The sequence below is a fragment of the Leishmania braziliensis genome, chromosome 19 (assembly GCF_000002845.2).
Source record: "Leishmania braziliensis MHOM/BR/75/M2904 complete genome, chromosome 19".
Taxonomy (NCBI): domain Eukaryota; phylum Euglenozoa; class Kinetoplastea; order Trypanosomatida; family Trypanosomatidae; genus Leishmania; species Leishmania braziliensis.
This window is the reverse complement of record NC_009311.2, coordinates 275861-298947: the sequence shown is the minus strand read 5'-3', so window position 1 is coordinate 298947 and position 23087 is coordinate 275861. Positions and strand designations below refer to the sequence as shown.

General features: G+C 59.1%; 6 protein-coding genes across 6 annotated transcripts; all 6 read right to left on the bottom strand.

The window, feature by feature from the left end:
* Positions 1 to 898: 898 nt before the first annotated feature.
* Positions 899 to 2104, bottom strand: LBRM_19_0860 (putative methionine aminopeptidase; the record flags this gene model as incomplete). Its single annotated transcript, XM_001564132.1, has 1 exon — positions 899 to 2104. One exon carries the CDS (start codon positions 2102 to 2104, stop codon positions 899 to 901), a length of 1206 nt encoding a protein of 401 aa, XP_001564182.1.
* Positions 2105 to 5838: 3734 nt separating this feature from the next.
* LBRM_19_0850 (conserved hypothetical protein) lies at positions 5839 to 7980 on the bottom strand (the record flags this gene model as incomplete). Its single annotated transcript, XM_001564131.2, has 1 exon — positions 5839 to 7980. One exon carries the CDS (start codon positions 7978 to 7980, stop codon positions 5839 to 5841), a length of 2142 nt encoding a protein of 713 aa, XP_001564181.2.
* Positions 7981 to 10794: 2814 nt separating this feature from the next.
* Positions 10795 to 12597, bottom strand: LBRM_19_0840 (conserved hypothetical protein; the record flags this gene model as incomplete). The annotated part of the gene is made up of 1 exon (XM_001564130.2): positions 10795 to 12597. The coding sequence occupies one exon, from the start codon at positions 12595 to 12597 to the stop codon at positions 10795 to 10797; it is 1803 nt and encodes a 600-aa protein (XP_001564180.2).
* Positions 12598 to 13009: 412 nt separating this feature from the next.
* LBRM_19_0830 (conserved hypothetical protein) lies at positions 13010 to 16054 on the bottom strand (the record flags this gene model as incomplete). Its single annotated transcript, XM_001564129.2, has 1 exon — positions 13010 to 16054. One exon carries the CDS (start codon positions 16052 to 16054, stop codon positions 13010 to 13012), a length of 3045 nt encoding a protein of 1014 aa, XP_001564179.2.
* A 2726-nt stretch (positions 16055 to 18780) lies between these two features.
* Positions 18781 to 19680, bottom strand: LBRM_19_0820 (conserved hypothetical protein; the record flags this gene model as incomplete). The annotated part of the gene is made up of 1 exon (XM_001564128.1): positions 18781 to 19680. The coding sequence occupies one exon, from the start codon at positions 19678 to 19680 to the stop codon at positions 18781 to 18783; it is 900 nt and encodes a 299-aa protein (XP_001564178.1).
* Positions 19681 to 20802: 1122 nt separating this feature from the next.
* Positions 20803 to 21447, bottom strand: LBRM_19_0810 (conserved hypothetical protein; the record flags this gene model as incomplete). The annotated part of the gene is made up of 1 exon (XM_001564127.1): positions 20803 to 21447. One exon carries the CDS (start codon positions 21445 to 21447, stop codon positions 20803 to 20805), a length of 645 nt encoding a protein of 214 aa, XP_001564177.1.
* Between the last annotated feature and the right edge of the window lie 1640 nt (positions 21448 to 23087).

Here is a 23087-nt window from a genome sequence, read left to right as displayed (position 1 = left end):
GCCACCCGCTGTTACCGCAATCCATAGCACGTTCAGGTGCCCGTGCGGAGCTCGGGGGAGCGAGAACCCCCCGCGCCGCCAGGTCGCCCTCAGGTACGTGGCCGGGCGTGAGGGGTGCGCTCGTCGGGTGATAGGGTCACCGCAGCAAGGCCAGACCGCCACTGCCCCCACGTCGTCCTCGAGAGGGTGGGGGGGGGGGGTCTACACCTATGCGCATGTCCTGTTGGGTGAGCACGGAGACGCCACCGCCGCGCGTCCCCTCGCTTGCTGCACCGCAATGCAGAAACCCCGCGACACCAAGCGCCTTGCAGGCCCGCGGGGATGAGACGCGTCTCTTGCAGACGGCGCAGGCTTGCAATGGAGGCTTCGCCACGCAGCCGTGCACGCCAGCGCCGTTTGGCGTCGCGCAGCCCACTGCAGACAGCGCAGGCTCGCTCCAGGACTCGGCTCCGCATCACCGCAGCGCAGCACGGGCGCGGCAACGGTTGGCTGCTGCGTGTGTTTGTTGAGGCGTCGTGGGCACCCGTAGTGGGCTGGCACGAGCGTGATCCGGACGGCACGCCCCCGTCGGCATAGCGCCAGCCCGCCGACACCAAGGGCCCGCAGCCATAGTCGAAGGCTGCAGGGTCTTGGTCTCCTCACACAGGGAGTCGCCACTAGACCCCTGGTGCCACGCTGTGGTGGCGGGCATCCTGAGTGTCTACAGAGGAGCGACAAGAATTGCAAGCGGTTGGGAAGATGGTCGGCGCACTACGTATCACCTCATCGTCAGTAACGCAAGGAAGACCAAACGCCGATGCCTCTCGACAGCCTCATCGCGGCCGCCAAAAACGAAATGGTCACACTCGCCTTTACGTTTCTGATGGCGAATCTCCAGCGCACGACTTGTGCCTATTGCTCAGATTTTGACCTCAGTGGGGTCCTCGGCTGGAATCGGGATGCTCCACTCCTTCAGCTGCTTCTGGTAAAAGGGTATGCCATCTTTCCAGTCGGTGAGCAACTCCACCCCTTCTGGGGTGCACACGATTGTGTGCTCAAACTGTGCGGTGCGCTTGCCGTCCTTCGTCGCACTGGTCCAGTTGTCTGGCCACGTCACATCCTGCCACGTACCGAGGTTGATCATCGGCTCAATCGTAAAGACATGCCCAGGCTTCATGAGACCAGAGCTTTTGTTGTCCTTGTAGTGGCACACGTTCGGTGCCGTGTGGAAGCACTTGCCGATACCGTGGCCGGTATAGCTGCGCACCACGCTGCAGCCTGACTTCTCCGCCCGCGCCTCGATGGCATCGCCAACGTAGCGGTACAGCTCATCCGGCTTGACGACGCTAATGCCGGCCATCAAACAGGCATACGCCGTGTGCACTATCTTCACACTCTCGTCGTCTGGCTTGCCTACAAACACTGTTTCGTTCAAATCACCGTGGAAGCCATCGAGGTAGCAGGAGACGTCGATGTTTACAATGTCGCCTTCCTCTAGTGGGCGGTTGTCAGGGATGCCGTGGCAGATGATCTCGTTGACGCTAGTGCACACAGATTTGGGAAAGTTGTAGTAGTTGAGAGGCGATGGGTACATACCACGCTCGATGGTGGCCTCGTGAACAATGCGATCAATTTCGTCCGTCGTGATGCCGGTCTTCACCGCAGCGCAGGCAATATCCAGTACTTCACGCGAGAGCGCATTCACACGCTTAATCTTGAGGATGTCAGAACCTCGGCGCAGCTCGGTGTTGTTGTAGTCCTCATGCAAGTTCTTGAGGCTGTGGGCGATGACGCGGTTGCTGCCGCTGTCCTTCTCCTCCAACTCGGACACGCCGTCGTTTCGATCGGCGTAGTCTGGCCGCGCTATCTCCTTTGGCACAGCACGGCGTGGTGTGATCCTTCCGGGGCGGAGTGGACCCGTAAAGTTGAAGAGCCGCTCGTCCACCTCCGTCATGGTGGGAATGGTGGCGGGAAGGTTCCGCGTATCGGTGTGCTTCAGCTTGTGCGTTCCCCAGTGCGCCTTAAAGCAATCCTGCCTACAGAAGAAGCTCGGCGGCAGGCTGAGCTTCTTGCAGGTCGGACATTGCAGACCGGCCTCACTGGAGCCGCAGCCTTCGCACGGCATTATAAGGACTATGAAAAAGCGTCGGGCGCGAAGAAAAGAGATGAGCAACGAAAGAGCCGTTCGGTGTGCGTGTGGTGATGAGAGGAAGAGCGTGTGTGGGAGTGTGGCGCTGCTGCTTTCTTTTTGTCTCTTTCTCTGTCGGACTAACCGTGGTTTCCCTCTCTCCGCGGTGGTGGTGTGTGGGGGTGTGGGGGTGGGGGAGGAGGAGGGCGTAATGAAGAGGTAGAAGAAGAGAAGCATGAAAAAGCCACAAGCAGTTGACGCGATTAAACCGCAAATGTGCAGCACAGGTATCATTCACTAGAGGTGGAGGAGACCACTCGTTGAACACGTAGTGATGTCCACCTACACCCCACGCGCACACACCACCTGTGTATTGGAGAAGGTCCATCACATCGTGTCACGTGCTGCGTATACGAGGAGAAGCGTAACCAAGAGCAGAGTGGATGGGTGCGAGACGCAAGAATGAGAAGCAACTCCCTCTCTTGTTTTCCTTGGGGTGGCCTTTCCATCTCCGTTGAGTGCCTCCTTTTCTCTGCTGTCGACAGCGCCTCACATCTTTTGTTTTTTTTTTTCATCCTTTACTTTGCTCGTTTGCAAGCGCACACGCACCTACTCTCTCTCACCCCCCCCCCGATGCACATCGTCGATGGGTGTGGTTGACGCCCAGCACGAAGAACACCCAAAGAAAAGAGAGAGAGGGAGGGAGAGGCGCTCCAAAACACGCCATCCGCCTCACACCAAAAAGTGACACACAAAAAATCCACGGGGAAAAGGAGATACTCGTTAGGGAAAGAGGGGGGACTCCACGTGCCCATTATTCTCTGCCATAGAGCGCGAGTAAAGGCCGCTCCATCCCGTCTTCCACAGGCCTGCCGCGTGGTGCGAAGCAGCCGTCGACACACGGTGCAGCACCCGCTGCCCATCATGTGGGGCGCACAGGCGTCTTCACCGCTGCAGACCGCCCCGACGCAACGCCATGCAGCGCTCACCGCCGACATCCGTCGCGATACACTGCACGGGCTTCCCCACATCGTCGCTAGTTGGTCCTGCCCGCACCAGGGGCGCCTCGGCATTGGCATTGGCAGGGGCTGCATGGCTTCCCCGCCCGGAGAGTGGGGGTGCACAGGGCCCTGGGAGATTGTGCGGAGGGGCACTCAGTCGTCGAGGAATGGCGAGTGGGGCGAGACAACAAGGCTCCTTGTCGATGCACATCATACCCACGCACGTACGATTGTGGCACGCATTCTGTCATGCGTCGCTCTCGTTTGCACACTTGGCACATCTTTCTGAGTGAGCCTCTCCTTCCTCTTTCTCTCTTGATAGCGGTATCCCAGTGTCTATTGGTCCGCTGTCTGCCCTGGTAAAGTATGTAGCCCCAGAGGAAGATGAGGGGAGAAGAAGCAGAGGTCACGCAAAGTAGAGCTGGAGAGTACGCCCACGCACGAGCACGCGAATGAGCAACCAGGAGTCCAGCACGCGCTCACTCATAGAGGGAGCTACACGCTAGACCAAGCGAGAACAAAAAGGAGGCACGAGACGAGAGGACCAATACGGTACAAGGATGGAAGAAGAACCGAAGAGCAACAGAGCACAGTGGGTTTCACGTGCCACGCACCCAGCACACACACACACACCCACATGCCCCTTAACAGAAGTGCAACACACGCAGAGAAGGTCCACAAGAGAGAGAGAGAGAGACAAGAGAGACACACGCAAGAGGACGAGTGAAGGGGCCCCAGACCACACATACACACGCCTTCACGTGAAGGACGTCGAGAGAGGAGGAAGAAAACGAAGAAGAGACGAGGGAGAAGCAATGGAGGGTCAACGCAGACGCTTACAAAGAGGGAGGCAAGGAGGGGAAGAGGGAGAAATAAGAGGAGGAGGGAAACCAATTCCAGAGGCCACCACGCACCCCTGCCCATGGCTTTGACGCCCTCTCTCCTTTCCCCGCCGGTCCCTTCTTCCCCATTGCGTACAGGCACACACGTCGCCTATCGGAATGAGGAGGCAAACCTGCCCAAAGAACACAAAGGAGAGAGGGCGAGAGAAAGCAAAGGGGGAAAAAAAAGAGGTGCCATTGAAGGGCGCAGGTGGACATCTCGAGCACCAACTCTTCTGCACTTCACTTCTCCTCATCAGCCACTGCACAACCTTCGGGAGTGGTGATGGCGTGCCTAGACGTCCGAGCTGTCTGCCACTATAGAATGTCAATCAGTGCGCACGAACCCACACACGGGAGGGCAGCAACAGAAATGAAGACACCATCGTGCGATCGGCCGCACCGCACAAAATAGCAGCGTGCCACGACTCTCATGCAAAGAAGGACCCGCAAGAGTCGCTGAAACAGAACAACGAGAAGACAGCAACAGGGAGGAGGCTGACGCAGCTGCAGCAGCAGCGAGGTTGACGAGCTCCCGCACATACCAAACAGAAAAGAGAGGCAAGATGGACTCTCCCCCTCCCCCAAAAAACACAGAGGTCAGTGAGGAGGATTTGTCGAGATCAATGCGTCTAGTGAGGACGAAGCCAAAGGAGAGCAAAGAAAAATAGAGGTGGCTGAGGGAGTCTCTGAAGCGCCAGTCTACAGAGGCTTGGGCATGCCTCCTCCCCCCTCCCAGGAGGAGCCCATCTTAGGACATCTTCTCTTTCCTTCTGTAGACAGCCCCGTGAGCCACGCGGGAATGAGCTGAAGGCACCATCGAGGTAGTGCTAAGTAGCTTTTCTGCTTCGGTTAGAGAAATGAGTAAGGGCGCGGAAAGAGAAGGAATGCGCTGCATCATCATGGGGAGGGGTTGGGGAGAGTGTTTCGGGCATCCGTCTCAGCGTGCAAGTGTAGCGAATGGGGAAAAAAAGCCCGGAGGAGAGCCAGAAAGAGAGGCGGAGGGGAGGGGGGAGGGAAGCAGCGGACGCACTACGGAAAGTGACCGCTTCGCCTGACAGCGAGCTCATCTCTCTTGCTCAAAATGCGCACAGCAAGAGAGGGAATGAGATCAAAGCACATAGCGAGGGGGAGGGGAAAGAGGAGGAGGGAGAGGGGCGGCAAAGAAGAAAATCGGTTCAAAGTCAAGAGAGGAGCAAAAGGCGCGTTGGTTCTCTTTTTTCCCTTCTGTTCTGCTTTTTTCTGCTTTTTTTTTTTTCTTGGCTGCTGATGTTGATGTATTGGACAGCAAGACGGGAGGGAGAGGGGTGGAGTGGGGTGGGTGGGCCCGCAAGAAGAATTGATTGCAAAGAAACAAAACATGAGTACGAGTCCGTCGCTAAGCGCGTGTTGGCGAAGCAGAGGAGAGGGATACATTCACACAAAAGAGAGGGCCACACGGATAGCTCTGTATGTACATCACAGGGGTGTTCCTCAAAGGCGAGAAGTAGAGGGGGAGGACGACGTAATTCGTTCAACCGTGTACAGATGTAAGGGGGAGATGGGGCACAGAGAAAAGGGAGGGGGAGGAGGGGGAAGGGAAGAGGGGGGGGCTTTCGACCACAATCAAAACGAAGCGCAAGGAAACAGAAAGAAGGGAAGAAGAAACAAAAAATGCATACGTAAGCAACGCACTCGATAGAGCAGAGAGGCACACATGCACACACAGAGAGAGAGAGCGCTGAAATCGGTGAAGAGTCGATGCACTGACAGTGCACCACCTCATTTCCTTGCCAATAAAAGCGCCGCCACCTCAGAAGTGCACACACAGTCGTAAAGGGAAAGGAGGCGAAAGGCGTCCAGTTCAGCCCTATTTTTCCAGGCTCTCCTTCGCAATGCGCATTCGCAGACGTGCCAACTCAATGCGCAGCTCCTTATCGAAGTTGTCAGCCTGCAGCGTGTTCGCCGTCGCGGCAGCCTCTTCATTCTGCGTTGTAAGAAGCTGATGGTAGGACGCCGCCGCCACTGTACTGAGTGAGCTGTCCAGTCTCGGCATGGACGCTGCCGACGCCGATTGCGACCGGAGCAACGACGCCTTGAAGTGATCCCACTCTTCCTCTTCGCTGTCGTTAGCCAGCAGCGCGGCGATGCGAGCATCCTCGCTCAGGTCAGTGGCGGAGGTGGCAGTCGGAGTGGCACAGAACTGTGAGTCGTTTTCACAGATACCACCTCGTTGCGTACTCTTCTCTCTGCCTCTAACGATGCTGGCAGCAGCAGTGGTGGCAGAGAAGCTGTCCTGCGCTGCCCCGTGCGGCGTCGCTAGTCGGCGCCGCAGGCCGGCGGTCGCATTTCCAGCCAGTATCCCCCCCGTCGTTAGTGCGGATGCGTCACTTGTTGAACTTCTAGAAGAGCCGAGTCGGGTGGGTGCCCTGGTCCACAGCGAGGTGAAGGGGCGGGCGACCCCCATGGCGGTCCTCGGGGATAGGCGTCGCTGAACACCCCCGCACGAGGTGGAGGGGCGCATGTAGACGTGCCGGTTCGCCTCATCGACGGCGGCGATAAGAGGGTCGAAGACGTCGGTGTCCCGCACACACTCCTCGACCAGTCGGAGTTCCTCGGCCAGGGAATCATCCAGCGGGTCCACGTGTGTCGAAGCTGGCGCTGCGAGTCGTCGGCTTGCTTCCTCTGCTGAGGAGCCATGCAGAGGAAACGAGTCGAAGGAGCTGGCGACAGCAACGTCGATGGCAACATCATTGAGTGTCTGCAGCTGCGGCATAAGGAGAGCCACCCACGCTGAAAGGACGTGCGAGAAGGTGTTGTGCTCGCTCGGCGGCAACATCGGGAAGCACACGTCACTAGAGGCCACCTTTATCGCACAATCCCTGCATCTCTCCTCAGCGAGCAAATCGCGATACGCGTCTCGCACACGCGCCTGATGCTTGCACGTGAGCGGATTCCCAAGAAGTGACAGCGCACGCACCGCATGCAAGGAGGCGAGGACAGCGCCAAGGTCTGCAGCGTCTTCCAGTAGATTGCCCTCCACGTCCAGCACTTCGAGCGTCTCGGACAGCGCCATTACCGGACTGACATCACGCACGTGGTTGAAGGGGAGATATAGCTCCACCAGTGAGGGGCAGCACGCTGCGATGCCGCACAGGTCAGCGACGTGGCATCTGTTTAACCAAAGATACCTCAACGCGTGAAAGCCGGTACCGAGGTGGCGTACACGGGAAAGGCGCGAGCCGTTAAGCTTCAGCGATGAAAGGGACGGTAGGTGTTCGCCAATCTGGTCGACGCCGATCATGGCGTCCGCATCCACGAGAAGCTGCGTGGTAAGCACACGCTCAAGATCCTCCCAGCCCGTCCAGTCTCGCAGCACGTCTGCGGTGACGAGCCGAGTCTGATAGGGTGTCGACAGCTCGTCTGCTGCATGGGGATGCACGCCGCCTACTGCTGCCTCCATCCTCATCTGCTGCAGCTGGGCTGGTGTGACCACCGCATCCGTGTCGACGCTGTCCTCCAAGATGAGGCACTGCGCCTCCGCCGCGGAAATGGCCAGCTCACGCTGACCTGCCAGTGGCGTGATCATGCCCTGCTTTCCGGGTACACCTGCGACGCTGGTGTGAAGAGAAGACGCGCTGTAGCTGATTGCACCGCTGCTGCTGCAGCACTGCTGTGCGACATCCGTCTCCTCCTCGTAGTCATGGGGCATGTGATACGCCACGGAGGTCGGCAGAGGGCGCGTCATCGATGCATCCAAGGAGGTGTCACGCTGAGGAGCCGACTCCTCCTCGATGCTGTCGTGGCCGAAAGCGCGGTGGCAGCGCGAGGGCGGCAGCGTGCTGCTCGCCAAACTCTCCTGCGTCTCGTCTGAGCTGACCATACGGTGACGCTTACTTCGCCCAATGCAGTGCATGAGCGACACTGCAGCTGTGTTCTCCACAGCACTCCACGACTGGGTGACGTCGGCAGTCGAGATGACTCTGGCATCCGCCGTCATCCCCTCACTCATCACACTTTTGTAGCTCGTCGCCGCGTGCGCCTGCGGTACGACACCGGAGCCTGTTTTGCGCCGGAGCAGTGGCTCTGCGCGAGTGGACCGTGGTGCCGAGTTGGGGTCGGTCGCGCACGCAGTAAAAATCTCACCACCCACGTGCGACAACGAGACTTCATAGGGAGAGGGTGACAGTGCCAACGGCAGATGCGCGTTGGCGGGTTCACCACACGTAAGCGACCACGCGCTGGGCCGGCCCCGCTCTTCCTTCTTGAAGCTATTGGATGCCAAGATGAGGGGCGCGCTCTCTGAGGTAGATCGCTGCTGCGTCGATAGGGACGGCGTCGTCAACGAGAGTGGCGCCAACCGAGCCGGGGGCGTAGGCGACCCGCGCGCCACGTTCGCGCGCGCAAAAAGACGCGGCCGGTGCGGTGGTGGTGTCGACACGACGCGCGACACCCCGGAGTAGACGAGAGGGGCGCCGCTCGCACCACCGCCCTGCGGCCGCGGCTCTGAGGACGGCGTCGTCGTGCGCTCCGCCGGCATGAGATCCATCGACTTCCCGTCTATTGCGCTTCTCTTCGCTGTTTGTGCGCGTGCCTCAGACTGTATGCTGCAATACGCGGCCGTGGAAATGGGTGTAGGCAGAAGAGGACAAGAGGCCGGAGCGACTGGCGTACCTTGCTCGCCTCTGTGTGGTTCTGTTCCTGTACTCGTTCTTCTCTCCGGGGTGTAAGTGAGCAAGGCGCGTGTGCCTGTCGGGCTAGGGCTGCCTCGAGCTTCACACAAGAGCTGATCTGCCACACGCCTCGCTTCTCGCCCTCTCTGGGTTGAAAGAAGAGGAAGGGGGAGGAGCACAGAGAAGGCGAGGAGGGGGTGGGGTGCTGCACACTTAGGGAGAGGTGAGACGTGGCAATGAAGCACAGATGAGCCTCAGCCCACCGACACCCCCACGCGCAGCAGAAAAAAAAACGAGGGATGGAAGAGTCCACCTGACAAGAAGAAGATGGGAAGACACCGAGGTCTAGGCACCACCGACAGACTCGCACACTACAGTAATGAAACGAGAGTCCCGGTAAAGGCGATCAGCGCTACACAACAGACAAGAGAGGGGGACGTACACCCCCCCCCTGACAAGCACAGCGGAAGAGGGGCAAAGGCACACGGAAACAGGAGGTGGTCAGAGGGGCCGGTGGATGTGTGTGTGTGTGTGTGCGTGGGGGTGCGTGTTACGCCAGCGGCGCAGCGGATCGGAGAAGCCACTCTTTTCCCTTTCTGCGTGTTTGCCTGCTTTGCCCGCTCAGACCAAATGTGCGAGAAGGGAAGAGGGGAGAGGTGGCGGTTAAAAGCGCGTGGTTGTTAGACCGCCTTGCATGTGTGCATGCATGTGTTTTTCTGGTGGGTATACGATGTGGGCGATGCTGTCGCACTGGTAGTGGAATGCACAGAGGGAGGTGGGGAGGGGGGAGAGAATGGGGTGATTGGGGACAGAAAAGTGATGGACACGTCTTGGTTGGTGGGAGTTCAGCAGGGGTGGGGGGTGGGGGGAAGAAACACGGGTCTGGAGGGAAGGAAGAGGGGGGGGAATAGGAACAAAATGGTCACTGCTTAGTGGTACGCAGAAGAGAGCGAGAGCGGGCGCAAGAGGAGTGCAGCCGTTATGGCTATTCCGAAAGCAAGCGCCACACACAAAGAGGCATCACTGACCCGATGCGCTGTGGCATCCCCAACGCACCGCCACACTTTGGGTGTTTGTGCGTAGGAGGGCCGCCGGTGGGCATCGTTCGCTATCATTCTCACGATGGAGAACAGGCGGCAGGTCATTCGGCGGACGCCATTCAGATGAGTTGCAGCATCGTAGCATATACAACAGAACCGAAAGCGAAGTGCAAAACAGACGATGGACGCGCTCCATGTGTAGTGCAAAGAGGGAAGGAGGCAGAGGTGGTGGTGGAGGGGGTGGGGTGGGGCATCGCACTGAATAAGTGTGCGCCTGACTCGGTGTAGGTGCAGGTAGAGACGAGCTGACGGGGGAAAGGGTAGGCACAAGGCGACACACACACATGGACATTCTCATACGCACACGCGCACGCTACCCTACACCGGCACAAGCCACCATACATATGGTATACATGACCGAGCACCACAGAGGCTGACAGAGTGAAAGGTAAAAGAGGGGGGGGGGGGGGGAGGGGAGGGGAAAGCAGAAGTGAACGGACGGGACGGTGGGTCACCTCTACACATACACACAAAGAAAGGAAAAGGGACAGAACACAACGAGGGCGGAGAGGGGTGCCTTCCCCCCCTCTCCCCCCTCCCCGTCCCTTCTCCACTGTCGTCGCGGCCATCGTTGATGCTAATGCACACACGACGCCCGTATCCAACTACCGCGCACCCACTCCACTGGGCAAAAGGAGAAAAGGAAGACAACAAACAAACACATCCAGTACAGATGCCTGTGTACTGGCGGAATCTAGTGTACATCAACCGCCTCCATCCGGCGGAGGAAAGGGAGTGGGCGAAGAAGAAAGAGGGTGGCTTGATGTGAGCGTGAAGCACCATACCCGAACAGCAACGGTGGCAAACCAGCGAAAGCTGCAAATGCGAGGGAAGCTGAGAGCGTGGGGGGGGGGGCGAAAGAAATGGGGAAACATCAAAAGTGAAAGCACAGAAGGAGTTCATCCCTATAGAAGACTGAAGAGCAGCGAGACTGCACAATTCTTTAGACGTACGCATAGAGCCGCCAAGATCGTGGTAGCGTTTCTACTCCACCATTCGATGACCTACAGGCGTTTTGCATGCATACATGTAGGTCCCTCCCCATTCGCTGCGTCACAACTCGGTCAGCGGCGCGGTGACAAAGCGACCGATGTGCTCGCACACAATCACCCTCGACGGCACGTAGCGAAGGTACAATTGGCGCTTCTGTTTCTCCAGCTCGTGTCGCTCCATCAAGTTCATGGAAGCCCACCGCATCTCGCGCTCTCGTTTCAGGTGCGCGTCGATCAGGCCATACGGAGGTGGTGTCGGCACCACCTGCATGACCGCGTAGGAGGCTGGCACCACGCCTTGGTGTTCGAAACGGTACCAGTGCCAGCACCTCTGGATGCACATCGCGCTCGCGTCCATCAAGTCGCGCTGCCACACAGCCGCCACCTTCAGGGCCTCCACCTTTTCGTCACTGCGCCGCGCCACACGAGCTCGCGCCTGACTTTCTGTTGTCGCTCGGCGAATGCGTAAACGCTTCATTAACACATACATGCGGAACGTCCGAGAGATGATGCGCACGTTCTTCTCCAAGTACTTCTCTGTCAGCTTCTTGGTGTTGACCTTGACGGTGGCCTGCTTGCTACGGTATAGGCGCTGCACCACGGCGGCGTTGAAGTCGAGGTCCTTCCGGTGGATGTTCTCCGTCTTCCACTCGGCACGAGAGAGAGCCTCTGGCGTCGTCAGCGCCAACGCTTGCTGCGCGCTTCGCTCACGCATATTTGCGTTGATCGCCTCCACTTCCTCCTGCGTAGGGGGTGGCACCGGAGCCCTGACTTCGCGAAACTGCAACAGGGTGCGGTTGTGCAATGCGTTCTCACCAGTGGCGACCAGCTCGCCCGCGGTCGGTGCCGGCTGGCATGCCTCTGCAGTGCCGTACGGACGCCGCCAGGGGAAGTACAGGGAGTGCTTGTGGGTCGGAGGATGCGCTAGCGCAGGCGGCCACTCTGACTCGGGCACGCCCTGCGCCTCGCATTCACGGCGCTGCTTCTCGCGCAGGTACCACCGCACCATCCGTTGGATGAGCACTGCGGCGTAGCCGTAACGGCAGTGCTGCCAGTAGATTATATTTTTGGTGTTCTCGACACGGCCCGTAATGTAGCGCGCCATTCGTTCCTTCGCCCATTCTTTCCGAATAGCGTGCAGCTGCCGTAGTCGCCACCGCGCTTGCAGGCTGCGCCACCAGCACTGGATGCGCCTGACACGGTTGTTCAGCACCTCGTCCAGCGTGCGAGCCTGCTGAAGTCGGCGGCGGCACAGCACTCCTCGCCACATCCGACTTACCTCTCGCTGGGCGCGATGCTGCCGGGCGCCTGCCGTGGAAATGTCATTTTTATACACCGGGCCGGGCCGGGCCCGTCGCTTCACTCGTGGTGGCATGTCACCGGGGGGCTTTGGCGGCGCAAAGACGGTATAGACCGGGTAATCCACGTCCTCGTAGAGGCCAGGGAAGGTGGCGGGTTGATGCGCAACGACGACGGCGCCTCCCTTGTTGCTCTTCGTCACCACAAGACCGTATTGGACGGTGGAAGCACCGCCAGCCTGCAGCACATCCGTCTCAGCAACGGGGTTTCCGGCAGCCAAAAGGGCATCGGCGGTGTGAGTAAATGATGTGCCATCCTGAACAGTACCTTGGTCTCTGCCACAGCCACTCAGCAAGGCAAGGCTGCTGGCCTTGCTGACATCCGCCGTCGTGATGTTGTTGGGCTGGGCGGCGCCGTTCTGCTGGGACGGCGGGCTGCGCTCCCATGCGTTGGTTTTGAAAAGAGTGCTCATGAGCGCTGTCTGTGCAGACGTGATGGCCCAGCGGCAGAGGCGGCCATTTGATGTGTCAAACACGCACGAGTCGAGAGAGGGAAGAAGGGCCATTGTCCAGACGTGATTAGTAGAGAGGGGGGGGGGGAGCAAGGTTGAGTCGCAGCAACGGCGTGCCTTTGCGTGCCGAGAAGCACGCAAAGGGGAGAGGAGGACAGAGGGGGCGCGCACGCCCCCAGAATGGATGCCGGCGATACCACCGCTTCACGTACATTCGGAATGCAACGCGCAATTGGCATATGTCGACGGGCATCGCTGATGCAAATTCTTTGCCATTCCCGAGTCGGCGAAGAGTCCGGAAGGGGGGAAGAGAAAGTTAACAAAGACTGCAGCACTCCGTGTGCAGTGGATGTGTTTCGGATTTTCCAGCATCCACCTCGCCATTAACATAGACTCACTCCCACGCATAGACATGCTACACTCACAGACCCTTTTCCGGTCCTGCTGCTCCGCGGTGGCTAAGGCCCTAGTCACCACGTTGCCGGCGAGTTATGTAACCTCGCTGTGCAAAGTAGCGCCGTGCATTCGCGCGCTTCCGTTCTTCTTGCGAGAGAGGCGTCGTAGTGGCCGTGGCTTGCACTGCGCCGCCGCCGTCCGTCTGGTTTATCGAAGGCGATGTGTCCCCGGTCAACTCACCTGAGGGTTGAGGCACTGCGATTGCCTGTCCCGCTTCGAGCTGCACTGGTGTGGCTACCTCGGTGAGCGGCGAAGACGGCAACGGCGAAGGCGAGCGGTACGAAGCTGTGACGACAGCATCTGCAATCACCTCATTTGCCGCTAGCAGCTGCTGCACACGGGTATGCGAGATGTGCGGGAAGGAGCTCTGGACGACAGCCGCGGAGGCATCGATGCTCACTGGCTCTCGTAGAAGGATCTGGTCGTAGCAGCAACGCACCTCGCCACTTGGGAGAGACGCAAGTGCACTGAGGGTTGCGGTCACTTTCATATGGGTTCTGTTACTGCCTTCGGCCGCAAACATGGGCAGCGTCGTCGATCGAGACGCAACGCTCTGTGCGTACTGCTCTACTGCCTCGGCAGCCTCCGCCACGAGTGCGGACACAATGCAACGATCAACCTCTTCTTGTTCCTCGGCCTTGTAGCGGAGTCGCGCCTGCCTGAGGTCATCGCGGGTGAGCACTGTGCCTTCGTCCACGAAGTTGGCGACGCGCATGCGCTTGTAGGGTAGTCCGCTCAGCCGCGTTACGCGGTGCAGAAAAAATGGTGCAACAGTGTGGCGGAAACGGAGGCGTGTGGCAAGCAGCCGCAGCGCCTCCAACAGCGACTCGCGCTCCAGCAAGACAGCGCGCCGCTGTGGAATGCTTGCCTGTTCACGTGCTGTGGCATCCCCGCTAGTCGGCGGCAGAACCAGCAAACCGAACTCGCCGCAGAGCTGGCGCAGTTCGGCGTTCGTCATGCGCGGCCACGCATCAGGATGCAGACGGCTGTCCAAAAACGGTTGCAGCGATGAGCGCATCGGCGCCGCAGACGCAGTGGTCGAAGAGACCGTGAGCCCCTCGCCGAACCTATCGCGCGGCGGCGACAAGGGTGGCAGCGGCAGCGAGGGGGCCGCTCGTGAGCGGAGATCAGAAGATGCCTCTGGGGAGCGAGTGCGCGCATCGCGCTCGTCGTCGCTGCCGCGTGAGTCGGCATCCACCGAATCGGTACCGGAGTGAAGCTCAATTACCTCCACCGGTGCGGGTGACGGGGTGTCGACTTCTCGAGTCGGTAACCCACCGCCACCATTGGAGGTGGTACGAGGATGCGCTGCGTTGACGCCGGGCGAGGCAGCCCATCCGCCGGCACCGCTGTCGGGACTGTTCTGAGTGTATTCCAGCGCTTCGATGCCGTACTCCGCCCACCACTCGTCGCTGCTCGGCACATTCTCTATTGTATTGACGTTGGCAGCAGCGGGATCTGCGAATGGGCTTTGCTGCGCAATCAGTGGGGAGTCTTGAGCCACCCAGAGATAATCGCCCATGTTGTCACTACGCCCTTCAGCTGCGACCTTGTCGTCCGAAGCAAGAGTAGGGCCCCTCGGAGCCTTGCTTGCATTGCTCATCTCGACGTGCGTGGAGAGGTGCTGAGTGCCGGTCGTCAATCGGCCAACGCTTTCGCAGCTGACGCCATCACCCTCTTCGTCCTCGTCGTCTCTGATCAAACGACACTCTACCGCCCCTCTTGGGGTCAGAGCGCTAAGTGCCGCTGTGCCGGCGCACCCTTCGCCCTCGAGCGTGGCGGCTGAAGACAGCGTAGAACAGCAGCACAGGGCGACCACCGGTGCGGCTGTGGAGCGCACTGTTGTGCGCGTCGATGTGTCGGTGCTGGTCATGATTGACAGAACTTCCCTATCAGCACTCACGCGATGGAGCGCGGCAGCAGCAGAGAAGGCGGCACGTTCCTCTGGCTCAGCCCCACCAGACACGGCTGCCGTGGGAGAAGGGGAAGAGCAACTGTGTGTCTCGGCACCTTTGATGCCCCCTTCCTCACTCAGCATCCAGAGAACTAGCTCCGTCGGTGTGCCCAGCTCCGCTGCAGCACCAGGAGCATACGCACCCGCGGCTCGTGCCGAGAAAGGTATAGGCTGCAGAACAGCGCGTAGGGGTACACACTTGTTCGCCACCGTGTCGTCCGTGAGAGGAAGAGCCGTTGAGTACCTGATGGCCTTCACCTCCGCGTTGTACGACCGCAACGCCTCTCGCAGCGCGTCGTCGAGGCGGTGTCGTGCATCTTCGAGTTGGCCCTCCAAAAAAGTGCTTCGCTTCGCAGTGTCGTTGGTGGGGAGAGAGGTACCAGTAGTCGCGAGTGATGATTTTATCTGCCCACTTTGTCGCGGCTGTGCTGAGCTCTCGGGCACGAGGGCAAAGGAGTCTCGGTGTTGCTGCTGCTGCTGCGATGCATTACCAGTTGCGCCGCTATCCATCGCTGGATATCGCGCTGCGATAGGGTGAGCGTCAGGGCTTGCCGTCTTACCTGTCGCCTCCGACACTGGTAATACACTGGCATTCCCCGGCGCCACCGTTGGCTCTAGTGGGGGAAGCACCTGCACCTCAGTGCAGGTGGATAGTGCGGCGAGGGATATGTGGCTCGTGGTCACTAGATCGTTGCAAACGGGGCGGTGAGACTCCGCAGTGGCGGAGTCGTTTTCTGTGAACACATCGCCGAATGCATCAGGTGGCGCGCTCAATGCGGCTAGTGGCCAGTGGGCGCTTGCTGAGTCATTTCCATCCACACCGTCAGGTCCGCTTAGCTCCTGCACGACGGGTTGTTGCTCCACGGCCTCACGCAAGGAGCATAGAACGGTCGACAGACCCGATTCGCACGAGTCGCAAGCCGTGGACAGCGCCGGAGGAGGTACCAACTCCTCCGCGTTTGGGGATACCTCCTCCATCTCATAGCGCGCTAGGCGTGCGGCAGAGGCTACGTTCGCTCGCTGCGCACCGCTGGGGAGACTCTCCTCACCGGGCAGCGCATCACCAGCGTCGCTGTCCGTACTCACCTCAGCTTGAGGCATCCTCGTCTCAACATCGCACAAAACAGCACATTCTTCAGAGCCTCCACGGTGGCTGCCTCTGCTGTGGCTGGTCAGGTCGCTCGTTGTCACGGCATCGACGTCCTCCGCATCCACATCGTACGGTGCTACTTTGGTCGCTGTCCTCAATGTCGCGTCCGCGCACTCTCCCTGGCTACCACGACCGGCGCGGCAACAGCGATGCCGCCCAGCTCGACGTCGACGAGCCGCTGCTTCACGAGAGTAAGTGCACCGATGCGACAGCTGACCCATTAATTCGATGGCGCACGTTGTGAGCGAGGGACAGGAAGAAGAGGCTACGGAGAACCCTGCATGAGGCGGCGGCACCTTCAACGATGACGCAACGACGTCGCCGCTGCCGCCCGCGATGGCATGGGGGTCTGCCTCAGCGAGGCAGAGGTCGGTGGTGGTGGAGTGCGGCTGCAGCACGTGGTCGCACACGTCAGAGAGACGAAAGAATGCGCTTCCATGAGTGTCTACGCAGCTGCCAAGGGTAGCAGAGATCTGCATCGACTGTTGACCGCTTCCAGTGTCACTTCCTCTTCCGTCCTCAGGGCCACCGCTGTGCGCTGTACAGGTGGTCGTCGCCTTGCTTTCCTTCGTTTTGACGGTGCGCGACCGGCTTTTCTTTGCACAAAGCCTCTTGGCCACCCCCTTGGCGACGCGGTTCTCCCTCAGTGCGCGCTGGTGTGCCTCCGTAGCCTCTGCTTTGGCACGACGAGCCTCACCACGTTCCCACCGTCGAAACCCTCGCAGCAGTTCGTTTTGTTGTTGCAGCGACGCAGAGGGCCCCAGCAGCACGCTCGCGTCCTTCAAAGTGGAGCACCACTCCGCCAAGTCTGAGATTGATCGAATGCCGAGATCGCACATGAGCCGGGCGGAGTAACCTTGCAGCTGCACACCCGTCAGAAACTGCACGACAGGATGTGACAGCGACAGCGGGGGCGATGGTGACGCACTTGGAATCGAGCTGCGCAGCGTGGGCGCTTGCGCGAAGGTGTCGGCGACTGCAGTGGGGGTGATAGCGTGTTGGTTGCTGCTCGAGCGGCGAGGTGGTGTTGCTGCCTCCTCTTGCGTGTCGCTGCTAGCGGACGAGCTGGAGGTGCTGGCGCCGCCCAGATCGCGGTACCAAGTTGAGGATTCCTCTTCCGCAACGGCAGCCGCGTGCGCCGGGGACCGCGAAGCACTGCTCGAGCGACGAGTTGGATGACCGTTCAGCGTCACTGCCTCATCGACTGGAGTGGCGGAGGAGGTCACCTTGACCAGTGGAGGAGGGCTGTTTTCATGGCAAGTCTTGGGCCTGTGTAGACTACCCTCCACCTCGAGGAACCGATGCAGCACTGACTCCGCCTCGCCAGACTGCGACATGGAAGACGCGATGGTGAGAAGTCCGGGCAGAAAAAAAAAACATGCAAGTCTTTAAAGCGCCTACGAAGGCGAGAAAGGACGATATGGCAGGCAGCGTCACGCAGAAGAACGAAAAAGCGAGAGGACAAGAGACACGTGAGCAGGTCAATGAAGGGGCGCAGGAATGAAGCGGAATCACATCGAATCTGTGAAGGATAAGCACACCACGCACTAAGAAAGAGACTCAGAGACAGCAGTAGCATGAGCAGCAACACACCCCACCTGGCACACACTCGCACCTACCCATCTGAGGGAAGAAGCCGTGCGACCGCAGCGGCTACTGGTACGAGAATCAAAGTGTTTTGCGTAGCTCTACGTCTTCGTCTTACCCAATACTGAAGAAGTGCAGCAGCAGTTGGGCCAGATGATAGAAAGGGAAAAGACATATATACATATATCTATATATCTCTACGGGTCCAGCAGAATACTTTGCCCTCTCGAGAGAGGGGGAGGGACAGAGGCGTGCAAGAAAAGGGTACCGTGCTGTACACCTCGATCCTGTGTGTGGTGTGTGTGTGTGTGTGTGTGTCGCCTTTATGCATGCGCAGCGATGCCCGTGTTGTTGGTCAGTCAGAGGGAGGGAGGGGAGTAGGGAGAGATCCCAGCGATGGGGGACGGAAAACAGCAGAGCGGGACAGAAATGTCGGTGAGCTTCATGAGTGCAAAGAGAGGCAACGAGGGGGGAGCGTCGCACTGGACGCCTTTGGAAGGGCGGAGGGGAGAAACGGCGCACAGGCGAGCAGAGAGAATGGATAAAGCACCCGAAGGCACGCAGTCGCACATGCAAGTCTTCACTCCGCCTTATGCGTTTGCGTGGAACGAGGACAGGCATTGCCGCGACGTACGTGACTTACGGGTCGCGTCGGCGCTGGGTGCTTGCCCCCCCACTCCCCACGACCGCGAGACCGATGGACCGAGTCTGTTTTCTCGGGAGGGCAAGGGCAAACACAACAAAGTCTCGAATGATCGTTCGTAGGCGCCACTGAGCAGGGCGATGCGGTCCCTTCGAACAACAACATGAAGCACGAAGCTGTCTTCTCTCCTTTTGCCGGTCGCCGGACTTGGAAAAGGCACGCAGAGCGGTGAGCGCAGAGATGCACACGCACACGTACGCACACCGATAAGCCTTGCCTCTGTAGTAAAGGGGAGCACTGAGCAAGTGTGTCTCTGTTTGGAGCTGTGCTCACCAGAGGAGAGGAGAGAGGGGGAGGCAGGTGAAGAGTACATCAAGAGTAAGCGCAACAACAACAACAACACGACCTAGGTCTTTAGTAGGTAGCGTCAAGCCGGCACAGGCATCCCTACGAGGAAATGGGGAGTCGGCTTAACTCCCGGTCTACCGCCTCCATTTCGGCAATCACCGTATCCAGGTGGCTCTGCAGCTCCCGTTCCCGTTGGCATTGTTCAATTTTGCTCATGCGGTTGCCGCCGTGACGGCCAACACGAGTGCCACCGATGTTGAGCACATCGCTGGTGGCGGCGGCGCCAGGCGAAGTGGCCGTCACCAGCGGATGCGGAGAGGCGGTGACGGAGTCGTTGCCATCTCCACGAGAGCGGCGCTCGGAGAGTCGCGCTTGAGCATGAAGCACATCATCAACCGCATTGCCGCCAGAGGGCGAGGAGGCGCCGACACCAAGGCTACCCTGTCGGAGCTGCGCGAGCTCGCTCTGCACCTCCTGTGCGATCTGACGCAACCTCGCGAACCGATCTTCGAGTTCAGCGCGCGGGTTGAGGCGGTGAAGGCGGACTCGCTGCGCCCCGGTGAACTCCTTTGGCTTGGGCAGTTCAGCACCGTAGGCCATGACATCCGCCAGCCGATCCTTCTCGGCGTCCGTGATAGCCGGGCGGGTGAAGCGGTCGTTGACGGACTGCGGTATCCCTCTACGCGCCTCCTCTTCTGCCTCTATGGCAGCCTTGGAGCGGCGATGCGAGATATTGCTCAACCGCCAGCGCGCGTATTCCTCCTCGGTTGGCCGCCTTCTCAGACCAACACGGGGCCGGTGGACCGGCGCCTTCGACTTTGGAATAGGCTTCGGGTGCACCTGAGCTGCCTCGGCGACCTCCCGCTCTTGGCGTCGACGCGCCAGCAGGGCTGCGAGCTCAGGGTCGAGCGTGCTGGGTTTGGAGGGGGCAACATAGCAGCGGTAAATTGCCTCGCCAGCGGGTGTGCCGCGACCGAAGACGTTGATAGTTTTCTCCATGTCCGTGGTGTAAATCAGGGCAGAGGGGGCAGCAGTGGTACAGCAGGTATGTTCGAGTGTCCAAGTCCAGCAGAACTGACACGTATTTCCGTTTGGGAACAGAGAGGCAGTGCAGAGTCCACGACACGTGTGTGTGTGTGTGTGTGTGTGTGTGGTGCACTTCTGTGAGCCGAATGCTGTCCAGCGGACCACCTAAAAGAGTCGCACACAGTCCTTTCTCAGAGTGCTACACCACGGAAGAGCGGGAGGGTGGAGGCGCGCGAGGTGGTGGAGAACAAGGATGCAGACCGGCTGGGGGCAACAGTAGCGGAGGGTGTGGCAGGCGACACTACGTGCACCGCGCAAAGACATACGCTCGAGATGCGGGCAAAGATGCGTGGCACAGAGAGAGAGAAGGGGCGAATAAAAGCTAACAGAGATGGAGTGGAGGGACACGCAACATGCGCAGCAGAAAACTTGGCATATGGTAGATCAAATGGGAGAGAGAAGGACGTCGTTTTATACGAGCGGGGAGAGCGAGGCAACGCAACACGCAACTACTCTGGGGGAGAAAACGAAAGGCAAACTTCACGGAGAGGGGAGGAAAGGACTGGAGAAACGCTTTTTATCAGCCCTCGGATTCCGTGCGGATGCTGCGTTAGTAGGTAAAGAGACCTATCGTTCACACACACCTCCCTAGCACACGAACACATCTTGACTCAACAGCCTCGTTCCTTGTCCTCCACCTCCTTTCCGAATCAGCAATCTCGTTTGCTCAACACATCACCCGATGCATTCATCGAGCCCCACACGGATTCCTCTGCACCAAGCTGGTCTTTCGCGCTAACGCCGCAGAAGCTCAGACACACACACACACACGTACGCGCGCATCTCTGTCCAGCTGCCGTCATCACATCCATTCATCCACAACACCGCTGCCTACAGGCTCGAGAACAACTGTCAAGATAAGAAGGGAGCAGCAAACGTGAGTGACTGGGCAAGGCGCACACACAGGCACCACTCGACCACAGAAAGAGGACAGCTGTGTCGCCTGGATCTGGTCCATGTCTCCCTCTCTATTTCTGCCTACAAAGTACCCCCCAGTCACTCTCCGGACGCATCTCTATTCATTCCACCGCCTCCTTAATAGTGCTGCAGGTCCAGCAAGTGCTCCAGGCGCCGCGACGCATTGCGTGTGAGGAAGCGGGACCACATCTTATGGATCATGAAGGAGAACCAGATGCGACGCCCAAACAGCCCACCGACAACGAAGAGGATGAGTGAGTAGCTGGGGAACATGATGAGGCAGTACATGAGGCGGTAGAGCCACGGCCCGTTCCACCACCCCGCCTCGTCAGTGAGCCCGAGAAAGCCGTTATGGCAGAGGTAACGAATCTGCGGCCGCACGAGGTACACTGCGGCTGACCCAGCAATGGAGAAGACAAGGCAAATGATGAACTGCTCCGCCAGTGGCAGCTTGAAGAGGCTTCCCTTCGCTGGAACACCCTTGACGTAGACAACTTCCTTGTGCGTGCGCCAGTCCTTGCGCTGCGGACCGTGCGAAGCCGGGTGCTGAGACGCGATCTTCGTCTCAGCAGCCCCGCCGGTAGCCGAGGTTGCTTGCTGCTTCGCCCCAGTGGATGCCTTGGCTTCGGCCTTGGTGGCGCATCGCCGCTGAGCGCAGCGCAGAGGCTGATGCGCAGACATCGTCAGTAATGGTCGCGTCTTGCAGAGCGAGGAATTCGCCGAAGGCGCGAGAATGCGGTTCAGGCTGAGTCGAGTGAGCATATCGTACGGGGGTGGGTATGCGAGGAAGCTTTTCTTTGTGTGCGTGTCTTTCCACACGTGGGGCGACAATCACCCAAATAAAGACGCAGAAATGTGTGTATGCGGGAGACGTTGGCGTCATTTGAGACCACCAGAGGATGGGGGGAGGAGAGAGTGAGAGAGGGAGCAAGAGGGGGAGGAGGTGTGTTGTACGAAAGACGCGTGCGACACGCTCATGCATGTTGGGTGCTTGCGCAACAGAGGAATAGGGCGAAGTGCAGCTGATGATACGTGCGTCTCTTTTTTTCTGTGCCTTCCTGCAGTCCAGCTGTTTATTGGCTGATTAGCTGGCCTTAAAAGATGCCGATGATCGCAGATGCCATCGGTTGTTTGGTTGCGTGGTGCATCGCACGAGCACGGCTTTAGGACACTGAAGAAGAGTGTGCGTGGGTGTGCCGAGGAATTTTTGACCAACGTGACTCTTGTAGGCGTTGTTTATTTGGCTTTCTCTTTCGCTTCTTCTCCTATGTCACTCGTGGCGACACATCCACACGGAGCCGTACACACAGGCAGGCAGGCACGTAGGTATTGACGCGCTCGTGCGTTGTGATGGGGACGGAGGCGGAAAATGAAGATTGCAGAAAGCGGTTGGAGTGAGAGGAATATGAAGAGAAACTCACGGGAATACGGTTCGAGTGCTACTGCAGCGCACACGGCCTTGAAGTTCAATACGAAACAGAGGAAGAACCAACACACCAAGTAGAGCGCCGATGTTGACGGTGGATGGGAAGTTGTCTCCCCTCCCCCCTCCCCTCTCCTCCCCCCAACGAGGGACAGCGTGAGGGGGGGGGGGGAGGGGGGAGACAAGTGAAGAAGACTCACACGTGGAAAAGGGCTGTTTGGGGGAAGGTGAACAGGCGGGGCGGGCATCCCAGCAGTCAGGTTGGACAGAATAGAGAAACAAAGGCAAACGCAAGTGAGGTAGCGGCAAGAGTCACAGCACCAAGAGGACAAGTACAAGCACCCACACAGCTCGGTGATCATAGGAGCAACGAAGGGAAAAAAAAAAATTCAAGAAGAAACTTGTGAAGAGAGGGGTGCAATGCCACTACGCGTACCAGTGAGAGAGGTAGCGAAGTGACCACACACACACACACACACACACACACAGGTAAGACTCACAGCGAGAGATCGAGGAAGAAACGGGAGGTTCGTGGAGAGAGAGAGGGGGGGGGGGGGAAGGCGGAGGGCAGGCCTGCAAAAAAAAAAAAACATCAAAAGAAGGCCGGCAAGCAACTGAAGGAGAGTCAGAGAGAAAACGCCGCAGGGGGGGGGGTGATGGTGGTGGCAGCGGCAACAGAAGCGTGGAGAGAAAGGGGGGGGAGGAGGAGGACCTGCGAACTGTGGAAGATGGCGGAAAGCAGCCGGCAACAAAGCAAAAACGAGAAAATGAAGTGTTGAGGCAAAGGCAGCAGCGCAGCCGCAACAGCCAAGCGGAAAAAGAAGGGCGAAGAGGCGAAGACAAGCCGAAACACGATCGTGCGGGCGTCTGCTCAGAGAGATGCTACAGCCAACAACGTGCCGGTGGGTTGTCTCGTAGGTTTCCCTCAGTCCCCCTTTTTTTCCTTCCTCTTCGTCAGTGCGTGTGCCTGACTGCCTGT